This window comes from Marmota marmota, unplaced genomic scaffold, assembly GCF_001458135.2.
Source record: "Marmota marmota marmota unplaced genomic scaffold, marMar, whole genome shotgun sequence".
Taxonomy (NCBI): Eukaryota; Metazoa; Chordata; class Mammalia; order Rodentia; family Sciuridae; genus Marmota; species Marmota marmota.
In genome coordinates, this window is record NW_026000026.1 from 44,214,746 (window position 1) to 44,237,268 (window position 22,523).

Here is a 22,523-nt window from a genome sequence, read left to right on the forward strand (position 1 = left end):
TACAGATTCTTCCTAGTTGTTTCCTGGATTTTTTTTTTTTTTCTTTCAGTACTGTTTAATCCTGCCTTCCTAAATACAAAAAGAAGCTGATGTGTGTTTTGGTTTTTTTTTTTTTCAAGAAGAAAAGGAACTTAATTCCTAAAGAAACAGATCATAGGCTGACCATGTGTTTTCATATATAGTTTCATTACCACTAGCATCTGAAAATATCCAATAAGTAAAAGAAAAAAACTAAAGAAAAATCCACATGAAATGATTAGAAAGCTTTTACTGTAGAAAGGATTTTGGTGAAGTTCAGGAAAAAGATAAATGCATCTTTTATGTTCTCCCATAGGAGAATAACTTTCCTTCCAGCATTTCACACTGGCACATTTGTTATGACTTTGAGAACATGATCTCTAACTTTTTCTTATGTCTACACGCAACCTAAACAGAACAGATAATTCTAGGAAGACTGGCTGGTCATTAACGTTCAGACCTATTTGTCTCTCCCCTTGACTGCATATTTAATAAAGGACAATCAGATTCTCCTAAGACCTCAGTCAGTATAACCAATCTGACACCCCAAAGTGTGAAACTGGTCCAGTAACAAAAGCAGAAGACAAAAAGGCTTATTATTCTGTTTTCTTGTGCCCTCAAATGCCCTAATTTTCAAGATAGAAATTAATAACCAAGTCTCTTTTACTCCCTTGGATGAGTTTATACATTTAATATTAAATTTGCTTATTAATGGTCCTACAGGTGAGAAAGAGTCTTGAAAATACAGCTGTATGTTTTGAGTAGTAAACAAAGCAAAACAAAAAAGTATGCTTGAAATACCAGCTAAGTTAAATGAAACAGATCAGTTTTTCTGCTTGAGAATGTAAGTAATACACCATAATATTAATAATGTTTTCATTCTTGTGCTACTTTAAGCTTTCATTATTTAGTATATGGTACCTTCACTGTTTTTACGTATGCTCTAAACCCCTAGGCTAAGTTTAACATGTTGGGTGTTATGAGTAAACATTTTTTGTACTTAGCACACAGAGATGATATTCTAGATAAAATTTATAATTCCATTGTTCATTAAATTTGGGAAACAATAGGACAGCATCATTATGAAGATTCATGATATATAGCAGTATACCAAAGGCTCCAAGAAGACTGATTTTAGAGACTCCATTAGCAGTTTAAGCTTTAATCTAGGATTTCCCAAACTTATTTGAAAAGGGGGCATCATTTTTCACAGCACATCTTAAAAACAAGTCAAAACTCAACTACAAAACTCAAACCAGTTTAAGGAACTAATAATGGTATAATTGAAACTAAATGTTATTAGTAAAAATGACTTCAGAAAAATAGTCACTGTAAGTTAATTTTGCAATGTTTTTAGTAGCTTTTGGTATAACTGGCCACTATTGAGAAGGTAAAGATGTTTTGATGTTAATTCAAGCATATCCTGATCTACAAGGAATGAACATATTTAAGAGTGGAAAAGAACAAAAGTTTTATCCACTTACTGTGCACCAGGTATTTTTCTAATATAATTTTGAAATGTTCTGTCAAAGAATTGGCCTATTTTATGAGCAAGGAAACTGAAAAAAAAAAAAAGGTTAAAATACACAATCACTAAGTGGCAGTGCTGGAAACTGAATTCAAGACTGTGACTTTGAAAACAGTAAAAAGTTATAGGTTTCATGAATGCATAACATTAGAAAACTATATCTGAAAAATTACTGCAGACTGTAACCTGAAAACTTTTTTAAAAAAATAAGTCAAGTCTGCAGGTCCATCTAAAATAGATGCTAAGCATAACCTCAATTACATTTCCTAATGCATGATATAGACAAACATTAGGAAAGTTTGGAGTCAAGTGAAGAAATCCAGCATTTAAAAAATGCATTTACTTGCAATTCCTCACCCCTACCTAATCCAGAGCATTTTAAAAATGATTCAAAAAAGTAGCCATCCCAAATAATTCCTTGCTGGTGAATATAAAAACTTCCAGGAGTCTCAAGAGTTCCAAACTATCAATTTATAAAAATAATAAAACACTTTTCAATACGAAAAAAACATCAGGATTCACTCTCATCCACATCCTTATCTGGATCTTGCTCAGCAGCCTCCTTTTCCTGTTGCTGTTTCTTCCATAGTTTGGCCATGGCCAAGAGCTTGAGGTTAGGTTGGTTGGCAGCATCTTCTGGAAAGATGTAATCATAGTATTCTTCCCATCCTGCATCAGACTATAGAAATAAAGCAAATTAAAAGGCAAGAAAACATTTGGCTTAAATACATTTCAGTTAAAGCAGAGGGTTTTTTTACTGGAAACCCAGAGTTCTAATTCACCTTGTCTTCATTTACAAAACAATATCAAAACCTACTACAAAAAACTCAAAAGCCAAGCCTGAAAGATAGGACATGAATAAGGAGTTGCTAGGTTGGTGTTGCTGGAGTTGTAGCTCACCAAAATGGGAAAATCTGGTGGAAGAAAATTCTGCTCCATAGTCAACCAAGAAGATAGTGTCTCTAACTACATTTTGCAGTCTTATGTTTAAGATTTACACTTTTAAAGATTTTTTACTTCACATGTATCTAACAGCAAAAGCTATATACCTGTGCCCCTTACATCCTTACCTCCAACTGACTACTGATTTCACTTGCCAAAATTTGCTCTTCTAGGCCCCCACTTCTACCTGCACTTACTTAGCTTACAAAAACAGCTTTATCACAGGTTTTCTTTATGCAATCTAAGACTCTCAAAGCTTTCCTGTATGAAATAACAGCAATCTGGTTATGTCATTTTATCTATAAAAAGCCTTTAATAAATTCCCACCAAACGCCTTCCTATGCCTACAAAACTTTGTCTGGATTAGCTCTACTTGGTGAGTTTATTTCCCTCCACATTGGCTTTCTACTTTAGAAACATCACATTTTATATAGTTCCTGGACTCAACTATACCCCAAAAGCTTTTGCCAATCCCCATCCCAATCCTCTACCCTGGCTGTCCTTCCTTAGTAACCAGACTGCAAGTGACTCTTACTCTAGGCTGTGCGCTCCCATGCTCATGGCATATATACAACATAACTTTAAACTCATACATTTCTACTCATGTAACACACAGCTTCAAGGCTCAGCTCTTACCCCATCATCAGCCTGGACCTTTCTTCTCTTCTTGACTTTTTCTGGCATGAGTTTGTCTACTCTCTCCTTATCTGAGGCTGTTCCAAATTCATCTTCAAAGCTTCGCCAGGATTCTAGCAGCATAAGTCTCTCTTCCTTTTCTTCACAGTTTCGCATGGTTTTGTTAGCCTCTTCATAAATCTGTCTACATTTAGCCACACTTCCTTCTTTCCCTGAAGACAACTCAAACTGAGCAAAACTGATCCATACCTTAAAAGAAAATTATTAAGGAATCAAATTAGCAATGTCATCTAGATGACAGTCATATTATAATAATAATAAAGCTAATTTCTAGTTCATGATATCTGAATATGATATAGTCATTTCTAGTGTTTCACAGAATACATTGACTATATGAGTCAATGTAAGCATGGAAGTAATTTGTTTCTATATCTGATAATAACCATGAAAAGAGGAACTTTTTCCAATCTCGTGATATCCAAGATATTCACATGCAGTATAAACATATACATTGTATAAGTTTAACATTCACAAGTCCTCTGAGACTTGTGGGTTCTCATTAAAAGCAAAGAAATAATTTAAAATAAATTTTCTTTTTTTTCCTATGGTAATGGAGATTGAACCTCATGCATGCTGGGCAAGGCTGTACCACTGAGTTACATCCCAAGCCTTTCTAAAATTTTTACTTGGGATAGGGTATCAATAAGGTGCCCAAGCTAGCCTTCAAGTTCTGATCCTCCTGCCTCAGCCTCCCAAGTACCTGAGATTACAGATGTTCATCACTATGTATAGTTAAATTAAATTCTCTAATAAAAAAAATACACAAAGTATTTTTTTAGGACTGCTGATTCAAGCAAAATCAAAGATCAACAACAAATCACAGAATACCTTGACATGTTGTGTTCGCTGAAGCAATTGTCGATAAAGATTTCTTGTTCTTTCGGTTTCTTCCTGTTCAATTTCAAAATCAATATATGATTTCCAAAGCACCTAAGAAAAACAATAGGTCAGTCTTAACATTTACAAAGCAGATGCACCCATCCAAAGCACAAATTACCTATATTTTAATTTACATCCAAGAACAGAACTTATGCTAAGGAGTTAATTGACAGCATATGAATGAAATAATAGTATCGGCATTTATAAGCTTGCTAAAACTCGGCTAGAATTCTAGACTATAGGCCAAAAGACCATGGATTCAGTTTTAGATTCTCCTTTGGAGTTTTTCCAAAATGTTCAATTTAATCAAGAACTGAGAAATTTGCTAAGTGTCTCCCAGGTACTTTTATGATTCTACCACATGCAATTAATCATGGGGGAGAAAACTGGCCCAAATTAGCCAGTATGTCTTAACCTTTACTGTAAATTCCTTGTTATTTCAGTTAAACTCAACAAGTATTTATTGAATAGGTGCCTACCTGTCAAGCACAAGGATAAATAAACTGGCCTGGACATGTGGGAGCAGCAGTCTAGTGGAAGAATTGAGGCCAAGAGATGGAACCAGAGATACAAAGCACTGTCCTGATGTGGTCAGTGGGGCCTGAACCATTAATGTAGGGTCATGTTAGGTCAATACTGACAAAATGGCCAAGTGAGTTGTGACTCTAGTGTCACTCAAATCAGTCCTATAGCCTGGCGCCACCATGTGGCTAAAGCTTAACTACTGAAAGCTGGCCAAGACAGCAGCAGTTATAATTCTAGACACATTATGGTTTGGTTGGAGCCTCTTTTATTGGCCCGATCCAGGCAAAACTGTACTAGAACAGGAATGTGCAGTCCCCACCTCTATTTCTCCTGTTCTCCACATGGGCTGCTTGCTGGCTGTTTGCTTGCCTGGACTTCTCTTCCTTTCCCGGTTTGAGGAAGGGAGGAAGAGAGCTCATCATCCATGCCATTATATCCTAATTCATCCTGGGTGTCTACTGTGTTCTGGTACCTAGCTAGAGGCCTTCATTTTAAAACTACCCTCACCCCCACCCATCTTCCTATTCTACAAACAGAAAAATCCTAATCTGAGTAGAAAAGATTGTGGCTAGTCAGATCATGTTTATATTCTAAAACATTCTCTTTCTCTCTCTCTCTCTCTCTCTTTCTCTTAGATGGTTATCTAAAGGAAGTCTAGAGAAGTCTCTAGAACAAAATATATGCAACTTGAGATCCTCACCTCCGGCATGTCTAAGCGTGGTTGGCTAATGGCTAACTCATAAATGGCCCGGGCTCTTTCAATATCACCAAGGATTGTCTCTAGTTCTGCAAATTTAATCCAGGAGGTACAATTTTCAGGCCCAAATTCCAGGAACTTTTCATAAAGCTTCCGGCATCTGTCAAATTCTCGAAGCTGCAGCTCCAATTCTATGTAGCCTTTAAATAACTTGTTCTTTGGACATTTGCCTATAGAAGTTCCCTGAAAAATAAAATGACCAGATGACTGCAATACCTCAGTGGGTTGCACGATCATTTCAACATGGCAGTCCATAATATTGCTCTGTGGTATAACACTGTTCACAGTGGCTCTTAACAAAAGACCAGAAGACACTTCTGTAGCTCAACCAGCTGACAAGATGGCCTGTGCTCACTGGTACCTAATCCACTATTTTGGACTTTAAACTTTCTCAGAAAAAATGGATATTAAAACCTCTTTCAAATAAAAAGCTAATCAAAGAGTGAAACTTGACTTGCTGTCCACAGCCAAGGTAATAGTAGCTTATCTGAAGAGAAATCACAATTAAATATAGGATTTGATCCTATTAAAATTTCAGAACAATTTTTAGGAGGAAGATGCATTTAATACACCAGAAGTTTGCACAGGACCAGACTACTGCATCTAGTCTGAGGACAGATCTAGCAATTGGAAGCTATAGATATTTCCAATATTGAAAGAGAACGTTCACTTGCCCTAGGTAATAAGAATAATTTAAGCATCATCATCTGACGATTTTTTCCTAACATGTCCCAGTTTATGGTGATAGGAATTTCTGTTGTGTTTTTAGTAGAGCAGGAACTGTACAACTTGTAAGCACTAAGATTTTAAATTCTTTCTCGAGAAACTTCATGAGGCATCTGATCCTTTCTTTACTTACCAAAGCTCTTCTGGCAAATGGTAAATTTTTCTGTCTTATTTCAAATTGTGCATAATATAACCACATTTTGGCAAACGTGAACTAGGAAACAAAAGCATAAAAATATTTAACTGAAGAAATTCATTTAAAGTAAGTTGAATTAAAGAAAATTTAAATTAACAAAAGGCTACTGGCAGTTAGATTTTCCTGAAACTTCTGAGGCAGTATGTATTTTGCTTACTTACAAGTAAAGATTTCACAACAGTTACAAACATCATGATTCAGATACTTTACTGTACTTCATGACACTGCAGCCTCTCCTTGAATAGGCCTTGTTTTGTGGGCCGCTTGTATGTAGACAGAACATCCTATGTCTATTCTGAGAAGATAACTTGGCCAATACTTCAACAGCAGGAAAGACTTTGTTTCTTGTGCTAGGTAACATGGCAGAGGTAACATCTCAACCATCTCTAGAGAAGCAAGGGATGCACTCAATTATCAACAAACACAGTTCTGTGTCTCTCACATATGTTGTGTGAATTCTTGTCAATGTTTTCCTTTTTACTCAGCCTATTCAAATTACCCAGCCTCCTCTGAATTTTTACATTATCTATATTATTAATTTTTTTCTCAATACAGGTTATCCTCTGTGTAATCTCATTCTTATTTATGTTTTCCATGGTGTCTAGTACAGGGAAATAATCACTAAATGTTATTTCATCCTATCATTTCACAAGTAATACATGAGAATTTTGACCTGGTTGGAGTTGAACACTTTAGAGCAAGCATACCTTTTTGTGAGGAATTAGTTCCAAAGAGGCTTGATATACCTGTCTTGTCCTTTCAGGATCCTGTATAAAAATTTTTCACAAAATTTTAAGTCTGGTGCTAACATTAACTTCACTAGTTACTAATTTTACCACTAAAAATGTACACACTCAACACTGAATATGTTTTCTCCAGTGACTATTTTCAAACCCTGATTCCATTTATGATTAAAAATGGCCAAACTTTTAAGAATCACCAACAATACAGACATCAAACTCTGAGTGCTTCTTTGTAGAAAGACTCTGCCTGACAGCAGAAAGAAAGATGTTTTATGTTCTCAGATCAATAACAGGTTAATCTTTACCTGTTAACTCTCATAAATGACCAATTTCTGTAAATGTCATTTAATTTTAACCTCAAATAAAATTGTATAATCTAGCTATGACTGTGAGCTATATTTGTGAAAAAAAAAACATAAATTATAGGAAACTATATAAAATTAATATATATAATTAACCTGAGGGCTGGTTCTTTATTCCTTTTCAAGTTCCAAACGTTATCTTATTTTCAGGTTTTAAAAACAAACAGTGGTTTAGCATTTGCCTAGCATGTGTAAGGCCCCGAGTTCAATTCCTAATGCTTCAAAGAAAGACAACACACACACAGACACACACACTACCTAAACTTTTCCCACAACAGGAATAGAGAATTTAAAATGTTGCAGAGAGAATATATAATTTTATGGCTGAACAGAAGCCTGTAAGAATTTAAAATTAAACTTCTCTGTTTCAAGGATTATAACTATCATCCACTACCCATAACAGACAAGCTATGAGTACACACTCAACACAAGGAAATCATTAACAGCTGACATAAAATTCAAAATTTTTACCTTTGCCTCTAATTCTTCATAGAGTGCATAGTTGATCCAAAGATATATGTAGCGCTTCCAGTGCCTCTTCTCCTGAATGGGTGGGACATTGGCAATGGCTCTCTCATACACCTCACGCACAGTTTCAGCTTCTGCATCACTTTCCACCAACCGCAAGTAATCAAACCATGCATCATAATTGTGTGGATTAGCCTAGAAAGATAAGCTGCTTTACCAATAAAGACAAAACCAAAGCTATACTATGTGAGCTGAAAGGAGGCACAGAATAACTCTTTATAGATTAGCATCTTTTCTGTTAGATTTTACCTGTTATCTAATTTAAAAAACACAGTTTCTGAAAATGTATAAATAAAAAAATAAAAGGAAACCAAAGGAGAGGTTACTGGCTAGGTGTGGCCCCTTTCCTCCAGAGTCATCACTCCCAGGTAACTACTAAATAATGAGATATCATCCTTATTAAGGTGCACATACATATGACTATATATCACTGGATTTATAATGAAATTACAATGGATTTTTATCATACAATTATGAACCTTGCATTTTCAGAGAATAGTAATTTTTCTTGAAATTACCTTGCTGACCTACCACAGCACTTAACACCAGAATTACTCCTTTGCTTGGAGAGATTTTAATGTAAGCAAAAATAATTTTAAATACATAGCATAACAGAGAAGGAAAATGCTATTATTTTAAATTGAAATCAACACAGTACACAAAGAGATGAGAATAGAATTATATCTACGATACACTTTTTGTCCAGGCAGTTAGAGCTAAAGGGCAATAATGTGCAAAACAGGATTTTAGATACCTACAACTCTTCCATCTTCTTCCAAAAATGAGCTCAACTGGTTTCTACATTTCTTTTCAAGTTCCACATACACAATCAGCAACCAATAGATGACTTTCCACTTGTGAATGGTAGAGCAAATCCAATACGGTTTGCCTGCCTTTTCCTATCAGCCTCTATATTCTAACTTGTCTGAAATGTGCCAGCTGATCACAGATCTCATTAAAAAGAGTTACCACTGATAGTCCTAACTAGCCATTCTTTATGCCAGAGCAGCTAGTACTGATGAGCACTTCAGAATTAACCACCCACACCAGCACCCACCTTCACTTCTTCTTCATACTGGAATCTCCGTTTGCTCACGATGATGTCTTCAATACCCCTCCTGTCGCCAAACTTCTTCTCAAAGATGGTATAATTTTTAAAGAGTTCTTGGGCCTCGTGTTTTGGAATTCTATCCAGGGCATACTTATAGATGACTCGTACCCTTTCAAACTAAAAGCAGATAGGATGACTACCTTCCATTACACATTCTCATTCTAGTCATGAAAAAAGAGAGTAATTGTGGTATAAACTATAAGATTTTAAGGTATCAAAATGTCCAAAATAAACCTTTTCTTCTCTCTTTGGTTGAAGGTATTTGTGTCAGAAGCTCTTCTTTGAGCTTCACATTTAATGCTGGCTAGCTAATACTTTAGTTGGAGGATTACTGCAAATCTCAAACTAACCAGGACCCAAACTGAACTTCTTTCTCCCACTCCCAAGCTGGTTCATTCCCAGTCTTCCCAATCTTAGTAGGCAACATTATAGTCACATGCTAGCTCACATCAAAATCTCCTCTTTGTTCCTTTTCTTTTCTCATTTTCCACATTCATTTCTTCAACAGGTCCTGCCATTTCTACCTCTTCAACACAGTCCTTTTCTTCTGTCCCTGTTGCTGACCTATCTCCATTTCTAACCTGGATCATTTCAAAAGTCTCCCCGTAAGTCTCACCTCATTCTACTTTTGCTAATCCCCCCTCCTCTGCAATATATTCTCTATATAAATTAGCCAGAAGTTTTCCTTAAAATATAAATCATATTCCATCACCCACTTCAAGCCCTTCTATCCCTCCCTTTTACAACAGAACCTGGACTCTCCAGCATTTGTACAAGGTCTCAGCCTACTCTGTCAAATCTACATTATTGGAGGTACTGTCAGAAATTCTTTTGTATAACTAACTAAGAAAGAGAAGAACTTATTTTGTGGTGCAATATCTGTTTCATTCTGAATTCTGTTCTCTGTTCTATGAGCTTTTGGCTTTTTGCTGTCCAGGTTTTTTACCTTTCTTTAATGAAACTGCCAAAGAACTCTACAGTTTATAGACATTAAGATTTAAAAGCTTAACTTTCAAACAAATAAAATAAAATTAAGACAATTATGGTGAAATCTATAATCACTCAATTCCCAATCTGCAGCTCAGTCATATATGTATGTTATTTTCTATATGAAATTATTTTTGTCTTTGCAAAACATTTTCTCCAAAGATGAGTAAGAAAAAAATGGAAATGACCTCATTGTGCACAAGATGTAACCTTTTCTAAGATGTTTCACAATGCAATCAAGTTACTGAAGTATACTTACTTCTTTCTGATTTTCCTCAAATTTGGCAAAGGCAACATAAAGGTGTTCATCCATATGTTCATCTCCAAAGAATTCAACAGCTCTCTCATACACTTTCCGTGCATGGGCAAAATAAGCATGTTTTTCTTCAAAGCGGGCATACTTGATCCAGTTCTTCACATCAGGGTGTACAAGGACAAGTACAGGGAAATTAAGGAAATACCAGGAAAGATAACATGGCTTTTTAAAAAAAATCACATAAATACCAAAACCATAACAAACCATAACAAACCCTAACACCCCAATAATTCAAACTACCCTCTAGGGTTGATAACAAACATACAAAGGTGCAATAAAACTCATCCCTGGCCTTCACAAGGGTATTTTGCCTCTATGTGCCCTCATTGTTTATTCAATATTGTAGTAGTGGGTATAAATAGAAGTTTGAAGCCAAAGAGAAATCTCAATGCTGGTTACTAATCATGTAATTGCAGACAAGTAATTTCATTTGTTTCAGCTTTTTCTTCTGTATATATGGAAAACTAATACCAACCACAATAGGTTACTGTCAGTTTTAAATGACAAAAAAATATATAAATCCCTTACCAGTTTCTGGCTAAAAGAACAGAGTCAAGAGCTGAGGGTATAACTTAGTGGTAGAGTACTTGCCTAGCATGCATGGGGTTCTGGGTTCTATCTTTAGTATTGCAATAATAAATTTAAAAAATAAGGGTTTTCAAGATGGTGGGCCAGAGAAGGCAGCATTCTGTGTTGCTCAATAATCCAGATCTCACCTATTCGGAATACTGCATCTCTGAGCGTGTTAGAGGACCCCAATACAGCTGCTCTCCGTAGAAATCACCAGCGCTGTGACCCCGCGAAGGGCTCCAGGCCTCAGCGTTGGAATAGGACGCCTGGCATTCGAGCAGGACCCAAAACCCGAAGTTCAAGACCAAAGTTCTAGCCCAACCAAGGCTCGGGAGCACCTTAGCAGAATCACCTATCAACACATCTGCAGATCACCAAGACTTCGCTCAGCTCTCACACAGGTCACTAAACTGCTACCTACCCATAGCACAACGCCATTATCTGACTTCCCCCTACCTTACCAGACACCCCGGCGCTGAAAGCAGACTGCCTCCATCTTACTTCAACATTCTCGCCATGTTAGGTGGGGGCAGCTCCCAGATCAGATCTCCAGTGGCCAGGTAACAGCTTTCCAACCTCCCCCCTCCCCAGCAGCGGTAATCCAACATAGTAGCTGCCAAACACAGGTGTGCAGTGTGACCATGGAGCTACCCACGGGAGCCACGGTGTGAGAGGTTCCTCAGTTGGGAACTGCTAGGGGGGAGGGAGATGGGGCTAAAGTTTGGAGCCTAATGGAGAAACCAGGAACTAGGAAAACTCCAGGCAAGATAGGGAGAGAGCACCAGGTGCTCAAGTCATATGAGTGGTCCCAAAAAGAGACCCATGAGGTGCAGTCTTCCTGAAGGGACTGGCGGGTGCCACTCCCCGCTTCCAGGTGACCTGCACCAGGACCAGACTTCCCACCCTGGTTACCTCCACAATCCTCAGGTCAAGAAATATGAGATAGCATAAAAAGATCAAATTTAAGAGTTATTGGGATAGAGGAAGGCATAGAGTTCCAAACCAAAGGAATGAGCAATCTATTCAATGAAATAATATCAGAAAACTTTCCAAACATGAAGAATGAATTAGAAATCCAAATTCAAGAGGCCTACAGGACGCTGAATGTACAAAATTAAAACAGATCCACACCAAGGCACATTATAATGAAAATGCCCAACATAGAAAATCAGGAGAGAATTTTTAAAGCCACAAGAGAAAGGAATCAGATTACATATAGGGGGAAACTAATTAGGATAACGGCAGATTTTTCAACACAGACCCTGAAAGCTAGAAGACCCTGGGACAACATATATCAAGCTCTGAAAGAAAATGAGTGCCAACCAAGAATCTTGTATCCAGCAAAATTAGGCTTTAGAATTGAATATGAAATAAAAACCTTCCATGATAAACAAAAGTTAAAAGAATTTATAGCTAGAAAACCGGCACTACAAAACATCCTTGGCAAAATACTCCATGAAGAGGAAACAAAAAACAATGAAAATCAGCAGAGGGAGGTAGTACCCTAAAGAAAGAACTAATTAAAGAAGAAAATCAAGTCAAGTTAAATAACAAAAATAAACAATTATGGCTGGGAATACAAACCACGTATCAATAATAACCCTGAATGCTAATGGCTTAAAATCACCAATCAAAAGACATAGGCTAGCAGATTGGATAAGAAAAAAAAATACCCAACAACATGCTGCCTCCAGGAGACTCATCTGATAGGAAAAGAAATACACAGACTGAAGGTGAAAGGTTGAAAAAAATCATACCACTCACATGGACTGCGGAAGCAAGCTGGGGTTTCCATCCTCATATCAAATAAAGTAGATTTCAAGCCAAAGTTAATCAAAAGGGATAAAGATGGACATTACATATTGCTCAAGGGAACCATACACCAACAAGACATAACAATCATAAATATATATGCCCCAAACAATGGTGCAGCTATATTCATCAAACAAACTCTTCTCAAGTTCAAGAGTCAAACTGACCACAACACAATAATCTTGGGTGACTTTAACACACCTCTCTGACCACTGAATAGATCTTCCAAACAAAAGTTGAATAAAGAAACTATAGAACTCGATAATATAATCAATAACTTAGAATTAACTGACATATATAGAATATTTCAACCTGCATAAAGCGGATACACTTTCTTCTCAGCAGCACATGGATCATTCTCTAAAATATACCACATAATATGCCATGAAACAACTCTTAGCAAATACAAAAAAGTAGAGATACTACCATGCATTTTATCAGATCACAATGGAATGAAATTGGAAATCAATGACAAAATAAAAAATAAAAATTACTCCATCACCTGGAGACTAAACAATATGCTACTGAATGAACAATGGGTTGCAGAAGACATCAAAGAGGAGATTAAAAAATTCTTAGAGGTTAATGAGAACACAGACACAACATATCTAAATCTCTGGGACACTATGAAAACAGTTCTAAGAGGAAAGTTCATTGCATTGAGTTTATTATTTAAAGGACGAAAAAGTCAACAAATAAATGACCTCACATTACATATCAAAGGCCTAGAAAAAGAAGAACAAATAAACAGTAAAAGCAGTCGAAGGCAAGAAATAATTAAATTAGAGCTGAAATCAATGAAATCAAAACAAAAGAAACAAATGAAAAAATTGACAAAACTAAAAGTTGGTTCTTTGAAAAAAATAAATAAAATTGACAGACCCTTAGCTATGCTAATAAAGAGAAGGAGAAAACTCAAATTACCAGCATACATGATGAAAAAGGTAATATCACAATAGACACTACAGAAATACAGAGGATAATTAGAAAGTATTTTGAAAACTTGTACTCCAATAAAATAAAAGATATTGAAGGCATTGATAAATTTCTTAAGTCATAAGATTTGTCCAGATTGATTTAGGAAGATATAAACAATTGAAACAGACCAATATCAAGTGATGAAATGGAAGACGCCATCAGATGCCTACCAACCAAGAAAAGCCCAGGTCTGATGGATACACAGCCGAGTTCTACAAGCCCTTTAAAGAAGAACTAATATCAATACTCTTCAATTTTTTTTCCGGGAAATAGAAAAAGAGGTAGCACTTCCAAACTCATTCTATGAGGCCAATATCACCCTGATTCCAAAACCAGGCAAAGACACATCAAAGCAAGAAAACTTTAGACCAATATCTCTAATGAACATAGATGCAAAAATTCCCAATAAAATTCTGGCAAATCAAATACAAAAACATATCAAAAAGATCGTGGGGGCTGGGGATGTGGCTCAAGCAGTACACGCTTGCCTGATATGTGCGCAGCGCTGGGTTCGATCCTCAGCACCACATAAAAATAAAATAAAGATGTTGTGTCCACCGAAAACTAAAAAATAAATATTAAAAGATTCTCTCTCTCTCAAAAAAAAAAAAAAAAATCATGGACCATGATCAAGCAAGATTCATCCCAGGGATGCAAGGTTGTTCAACATAAGGAAATCAATAAATGTAATTCATCACATCAATAGACTTAAAGATAAAGACTCATATGATCATCTAAATAGATGCAGAAAAAGCATTTGACAAAATACAGCACCTCTTCATGTTCAAAACACTAGAAAAACTAGGGATAACAGGAACATATCTCAACATTGTAAAGGCTATCTACGCTAAGCCCCAGACCAATATCATTCTAAATGGAGACAAACTGAAGGCACTCCCTCTAAAAACTGGAACAAGACAGGGATGCCCTCGTTCACCACTTCTATTTAACATAGTTCTTGAAATACTGGCCAGAGCAAGTAGATGAAAGAAATTAAAGGGATATGTACAGGAAAGGAAGAACTTAAATTAGCACTATTTGCTGAAGATATGATTCTAGAAGACCCAAAAAGCTCCACCAGAAAATTTCTAGAACTAGTAAATAAATTCAGTAAAGTAGCAGGATATAAAATCAATACCCATAAATCAAAGGCATTTCTGTATAACAGTGACAAATCCTCAGAAAGGGAAACGAGGAAAACTACCTCATTTACAATAGCCTCAAAAAAAACCCAACTTGGGAATCAACTTAACGGAAGAGGTGAGAGATCTATACAATGAAAACTACAGAACCCTAAAGAAAGAAATCAAAGAAGAACTTAGAAGATAGAAAGGTCTATCTTGCTCTTGGATAGGCAGAATTAATATTATCAAAATGACCAGCCAAAAACACTATATAGATTTAATGCAATTCCAATCAAAATCCCAATGGCATTCCTCATATAAATAGAAAAAGCAGTCATCGGGAAAAATAAGAAAAATCATTGAAATTCATTGGGAAAATAAGAGACCCAGAATAGCTAAAGCAATCCTTAGCAGGAAGAGTGAAGCAGGTGACATCACCATACCAGAACTTAAACTATACTACAGAGCAACAGTAACAAAAAAAGCATGGTATTGGCACCAAAACAGACTGGTAAACCAATGGTACAAAATAGAGGACACAGAGACTAACCCACAAAATTACAATTATATATTAGACAAAGGTGCCAAAAACATGCATTGGAGAAAAGATAGCCTCTTCTACAAATGGTGCTGGGAAAACTGGAAATCCATATACAACAAAATGAAATTAAACCCCTATCTCTCACCATGCACAAAACTCAACTCAAGATGGATCAAGGACCTAGGAATTAAACTAGAGACTCTGCGTCTAATAGAAGAAAAAATAGGCCCTGATCGCCATCATATCAGATTTGGCCCCAACTTCCTTAATAAGACTCCTATAGCATAAGAATCAAAACCAAGAATCAATAAATGGGATGGCCTCAAACTAAAAAGTTTCTTCTCAGCAAAAGAAACAATCTGTGAGGTGAATAGAGAACCTACATCTTAGAAGCAAATTTTTAACCCTTCACACATCAGATAGAGCACTAATCTTTAAGGTATATAAAGAACTCAAAAAGCTAAGCACCAAAAAAAAACAAATAACCCAATCAATAAATGGGCCAAGGACATGAACAGACACTTCTCAGAAGAGGATATACAACTATTAACAACATTTGAAAAAATGTTCATCACCTCTAGCAATTAGAGAAATGCAAATCAAACTACTCTAAGATATTATCTCACTCTAGTCAGAATGGCAGCTGTTATGAAGACAAACAACAGTAAGTGTTGGCAAGGATGTGCGAAAAAAAGGCACACTCATACACTGCTGGTGGGACTACAAATTGGTACAGCCAATATGGAAAGCAGTATGGAAATTCCTTGGAAAATTGGGAATGGGACCACCATTTGACCCAGCTATCCCACTCTCCTCAGTCTATACTCAACGGACTTAAAAACAGCATACTACAGGGTCACAACCATATCAATGTTTATAGCAACACATTTCACAATAGTTAAACTGTAGAACCAACCTAGATGCCCCTCAGTAGATGAATGGATTACAAAAATGTGGCATATATACACAATGGAATTTTACTCAGCAATAAAAGAGAATAAAATCATGGCATTTGTAGGTAAATGCACTGGGGAAAATAATGCTAAGTGAAGTTAGCCAAGCCCAAAAAAACAAATGCCAAATGTTTTCTCTGATATAAGGTGACTGACCCATAATGGGATAGGGAAGGGGAGCACCTCTCCTAGACGAGAAAAGACGAACTCTAGATAGGGCAGAAGGGTGGGAGGGGAAAGGAGAGGGTAGGGGGTAAGCAATGATGGTGGAATGTGATAGACATCATTATCCAAAGTACATGTATGAAGACATGAATTAGTGTGAACACTTTACATACAGAGATATGAAAAATTGTACTGCATATGTGTGATAAGATTATAATGCATTCCACTCTCATGTATTTAAAAAATAAAATCAATTAAAAATTTAAAAAAAGATGCAATGTATTATTAACAAAAATAAATAATATAGTCAATAAATGGTATCTATATTATTATAAGCTCAATAACTTTAATACTTAAACTTGTGATTAAGGGGAGGGGGGAATAACCATACCACATGAAGAAAACTGCCAAAAGAGAAAGTTTTGAATTACCATTTTATTTTCTAACAGAACCTATTTTTAATCTATCTTCCCTGAAGAGAGAATTAATTTCCAAAATAGTAATACATTCAAATATGGTAAAGACTTTAAGAATGTCAGTTATGAAGCTGATCTGCTAGGTTCAAATCCCACTTCCATCAATACTTGTGAGATCTCGGTCATGCCACTTACTCAGTCATCTGTTTCCTCAAGTGCAGAATGGGAGTAGTTCCTGCATTGTAGAGCTGTCAAGAGGGATTGATATTATTTTTAAAGTGTTTAGAATAATGTATGGCACACAGCAAGTGCTATGAAAGCTTTTATGAAACTAATGTTAAAACAAATAGAGACAGAAGACCTTAACATTGCATGATAAAGCTGATTCTTTTTATTTACAGTAGGTAATGTTCTATAAAGTCACTGCAAACACTGAATGCCAAGCCATTACTCCTAGGGAAACTGTATATACACACACATCTGACTTCTGGTGTAACATTAATGGCTCCATGTCCTGTCCATAACAGCTCTATGGGAGGAGTAGCTCCCAGGACAATAACAGTACCACTCATATCTCATTCAAAGGATATATCGTTCATAAATTGTGCGGGCCCGTTCCACCTCTTTGTATCTTAGCTCAAAGTTGATATAGGAGTGCCATGCTTGCTCCTCAGGCTGCCATTCCATCCAGCGCTCAAACACCTGGCGGGCACCAGCAATGTTCCCCAACATCTCCTCCATGTATGTGTACTTGTACCTTTAATAAGATCACCCAAAAATATCTGTCGTGAGAATGACTTAGGGAAAAAATGAGCCTGGACAATTTTTAGCTATTCTTTTATTAATGGAAAGATTTAAATTTTATCTTTCCTCATGGTTAAATCAAACATGTTTTCCACTGAAATATAAACCTGAAAAAGGATGAACCTTAGAGGGAAAAGTATTTTTTTTTAAAAGAGTGCCTACTCCAACAAGAAGTTTCTAATGCATGAAATATTATCATAATCAAAGTTTTAGTTTTGATTACAAAACTATTAACATTAGGTTTATGACAATAGATCATTAAAAAGCACTCATAAGACCTTAAAAACAGGATGCAAATTTAATTATGTACAACGTTATAACTATATAAATAAAGGAAATACACAAAATTGGGGAACTTTTCTCGTCTACAAAAGGCTATTCTATTAGATCAGAAACTTACCAGAACTGGTTGACTCGTGGCAGAGTTGTGATGGCACGGTCCCAGATATTTCGGGCATGATTAACTTGGCGATTCTTCATTTCCATTTCTGCATATTTCAGCCAGAGTGTAATATTTCGATAGTCTACATCTAAAGCACGCTCGTATATGGATCGTGCCCTTAAGAACCAAGATTTAAAGGGTATCAAAAAAAAAAAAAAAAGTGCATGTAATATATGTAGTAATTATTTCAAACTGTCTGAATTTCATTGAGTGTCTACCATGAGCCAGGTTCTGGTCATAAAATGATGAAGAAATAGCAAATTCTCAAGTATCTTATAAAGTCTTACGGAAGGATAGGCTAGCTTGTAACTACAGTACAATATGATAAACATTATCGTCAAGATCTGCACAGGAAATAGGGAGAAAGAAATGATGATGTGTGGTGGACATCATCTAGCCTAGAATTCTGAACTTGAAGAGAGTTCCAATGTATCTGGAGCCTAAGGTTGTGGGGAAGAGTACTTCTAACAGGTAGAGAGAACAGCCAAGTGACATGACAAGGAGAAATAATGTACTGAGGGAGTGGCAAGTACACAGGCACACTAGGGAAAAGGGAGCGAGGGGAGAATGCAGAAAAGCTACATAACACCAAGGATCAGGATACAATTTTTATCTTGTTGGTCACTGTTTTTTGGCAGACCACTTTTATCTTAAAAAAAATCTCAATAACATATAAAGCTGGTGAATCTAGAGGCAGACTCTAGGTTTCCGTATCTGCAGTGTGTGCTGGTGGCAAGACATACCTGTGGAACCTCCTCTTGCCACGACCCTCAGGATTATTCACGAAGCAACCCTGAGGCCCTTCACGGGAACCCTTGGGTTCCACGGAACAAATACCAGAGGCATACTCTTTTATTTGTGCTTTAAATTTTTCTGTTCTTTTTTACCTGTCAACTTATGACATCTTTACCTACAAAATTATACTCTCAACAACAATATTTTCTATATTTTTATATCTTTAATTTATGGCATCTTTATATACACAATTATAATCTTAGCAATTTTACCTTTGAATCTCCTTTAGACTTTCTTCCCATTGTGCGTATTTTATCCAGTTACTAATCACTGTCCTGTTTTTTCTTATGTTATCTTCAAAAGTCTGGAAGAAGGCAAAGAGGGTCAATAAAGGGAAACCGACTTAAAACAGGATTACTTTTGCCTATTCTAAGCCTTCTTTTGAAACTGTTGTTCATTTTATTCTTATTTAAGAGAAGTTACATGCTGGAGTCTTTGAGAAATAAGAAACTCACTAAAGAAGTTTATAATCACATGTTTCTTTAAGAAAACTGTAGATATAAAAAGTTATTAGCAGAATTGTTGATACTGTCTCTAGTCCATGACAACTGATACTTTAATAGCTCTATTGTTGCTCCTCATAAGAAAATGTTTTCAAATATTACCTTTAAGTTCTCTCAGTAATTCTCAGAATTTCCTATGCAACTCATTGAGAATAACAAATAAGTGGACACAGCAGGATTAGTGGGTAAAAGTAACCCAACATTCTAGAGTGAGGAGGTCAAACCAGATGCCAAAGCCTTCTTGTGGTTCTTCCCCAGGTCCTAACTCTTAACCACAACAGGTGATACAGACAGAAGCACACAATGAGCCTTGCCAAGCAGACCTCTCTTCCATGTGCCAGTTGTTCTGCCTGTTAAACTTCCACCCATCTTTGGTTCAGCACTAAAAATTATGTCTCTAGTGAATTTAATTTCCTTTAAAAAGAATTCATGGCACATTTTGTGTGTGTGTGTGTATATACACACACACACACATATATATACATATATATATAATTTATTTCTATAGAACACAGTTATCTGATAACCAAAAAATATATATATTCATGTGGCTAGAAACAGAAACACTTCATTACATTTTTATACATTCAAAGCAATAAGGATCTTTCCAAACCAACCTATAAACTCTTAACATTTAGTGGATGAACTAACCTTTCTTTTCCTTAGTTTGTAATCATTTAATTCTTCTTCATCTGTGATCTTCTGTTGAGGTGGAGGTGGAAGAAGCTCAAGTTCTCTTTCTTTAGCCTCTCGTAAAAGTTGTTCAGCAGTTATTTGTACTTCAGCTGGGGCTTTATTTTTTACCTTTTAAGAAAGAAGACATGTCTATTTTTGGTAGATATTCTTTACACAGGGTATAAGAAACAAGCACAAAGTTTTTAGGATGTGAACTTCCTAAGTATGACTACAAGATGCCCTCTTGGTTTGCCATGTTCACATTTCTCCATGAGACTGAATAGGAAAAAAATTTTGATCTGGAATTATACCTACTACAAACAAATAGGTAAAAGTCTCAAGAGAAAAAGGTGGCAAAAATAATTGCAAGTTTTCCCTTTTAGATGACTATAATAAACTGTGAGACTAGGTAAAATTCTCATCAGAGGTATTGCTTTATCAAGAGTTGTATAGTTTCTTACCTAGCATTATGACTTCCATTTACAGAATTCTTTTTTTTTTCTTTTGGTACCAGGTATTGAACTCAGGGACATCCAACCACTGAGCCACATCCCTAGCCCTATTTTATATTTTATTTAGAGACAGGATCTCACTGAGTTGTTCAGCACCTTATTTTTCCTGAGGCTGGCTTTGAACTCGCCATCCTCCTGCCTCAGCCTCCCAAGCCACTGGGATTAAACACGTGCACCACCATGCCCAGCCCATTTACAGAATTCTTAAACTTATTTTAATGCCCTTGTTGATCACTTGGTTTGGTTTTTCACAGCATTTTAAGTCAACTTAAACTTCCTGAACATCATTAGACTCCAAGCTTCTTGAGGTCTTAGAACTGTGTTGTCCAACACAGTGGCTATGAGTAACATATAGTGAGTCTATGTTGAGTTGGCCTATAAGTGTAAAACACTAATTTTTAAGGCTTAGTATTAAAAAAAGAATGAACGACCTTACTAAACATTTTTCAAATTTATTTTTTAGTTATAGTTGGACACAATATCTTTATTTTGTTTACTTATTTTTATGTGGTGCTGAGAATTGAACCCAGGGCCTTGCACGTGCTAGGCGAGCACTCTACTGCTGAGCCACAACCCCAGCCCTTACTAAACATTTTTATACTAATTACATGATGAACACTTTGAATTCACTGGATTAAATAAAATATACTATTAAAGTCATCTGTATTTTGCATTTTTAAATGTGGGTATGAAAAATGTTTAAATTACATTTAAATGTGGCTATAAATTTTAATATAGCTGGCATTCTATTTCTACTGAACCAGTGATGACAATAAAAGTTTGCAGAATTAGCCTGGCACAGTGGGTAGGAGATCTCAAATTCGTCACCAGCCTGGGCAAGTAAGCAAGATTCTGTCTCAAAATAAAAATGGTTGATAATGTGGCTCAGTGGCAAAGCACTTGCCTAGCATGTGCAAGGCCCTACATTCAATTCCTAGTACCTCAAAAAAAATTGAGTAAGAAATATTTAATAAAAATTAATATTTAATGTCATGCATGGAGCAATGATGATGATGATGACGATGATAATTTGTATTTAATGAACACAAGTGCTTTACATGCAGTATCTCTGAAATCCATCTAGACTGATATCTGAAGGTCAAGCTTAAGAAAGCCCTAGGGTTGGAAAAACAAATAGGAGAAAGAGTATCTGTAGGGGTTTAGGACAAAGCCTGCCATATATTAAGAACTAGTATCAGCCATCCTTGAAAATACCAGATACTAAATCTACAATTAACTTATTTAATTTGGGTCACTAAGCAACTCCTGTTATCTACTCTCATTCCCTCCAATATCAATTGGGCTAACTCTCACACAGCCTTCAGGTCCTCAGCCAAGTTTACTCTGTAGACCGCCCTACACAACCCTTTTGCTTGAGTAACATTTAGCAAGACTGCCACTTCACATTTACTCGTGTTTTGAGTAGTGCCAATTGCCCGTTTAGGGTGGAATTCCAGCACCTAACACTGTGCCTGGCTCGACAAATATTTGCCGAACGACCCCACCTTGCCCTGCAAGAATTACTTCCAGAACGAGGGCTATGCCAATCAGTGCAAGTCGTGCTCTAGGGAGCAAGACCCCTAGTTTCCCCTACGGACGCTCCCAGAGAGGGCCTGTCCCCCAGACAATACCCTCTTGACCCGGGCACCACCCGGGCTGCGGGTGGGGGAAGCCTCTTTCCCGGACCCCCTCCCACAAAGCCCCTCGCTATCGCCTACCTTGGCCACTTTGGGAATGCGCTGTTTCCCGGCTGCGGTGGAGGCCGCCATGTCTGCAGCAGCTGGCTTCAGGAGATTCCCTGCCCTCACCAGACCCCAGAGATCACCCTAGAGGGCTCGCCAAGACCACAAAGCTTTCCGATAACAAACCGGGTCCCGGAACCGGAAGCGGAACTCGCTGGGCTGACCTTTGGCCTTCCT

At 36.6% G+C, this 22,523-nt stretch overlaps 1 protein-coding gene across 1 annotated transcript; it reads right to left on the bottom strand.

The window, feature by feature from the left end:
• Positions 1–28: 28 nt before the first annotated feature.
• Crnkl1 (crooked neck pre-mRNA splicing factor 1) lies at positions 29–22,508 on the bottom strand. The gene is made up of 14 exons (XM_015483374.2): positions 22,323–22,508; positions 20,069–20,221; positions 19,127–19,218; positions 18,078–18,236; positions 17,464–17,630; positions 10,258–10,436; positions 8,958–9,128; positions 7,844–8,035; positions 6,975–7,034; positions 6,205–6,285; positions 5,289–5,528; positions 4,013–4,114; positions 3,125–3,373; positions 29–2,225 (listed from the first exon to the last, which is right to left on the bottom strand). Exons 1-14 carry the CDS (start codon positions 22,371–22,373, stop codon positions 2,058–2,060), a joined length of 2,064 nt encoding a protein of 687 aa, XP_015338860.1. The 5' UTR covers positions 22,374–22,508; the 3' UTR covers positions 29–2,057.
• Between the last annotated feature and the right edge of the window lie 15 nt (positions 22,509–22,523).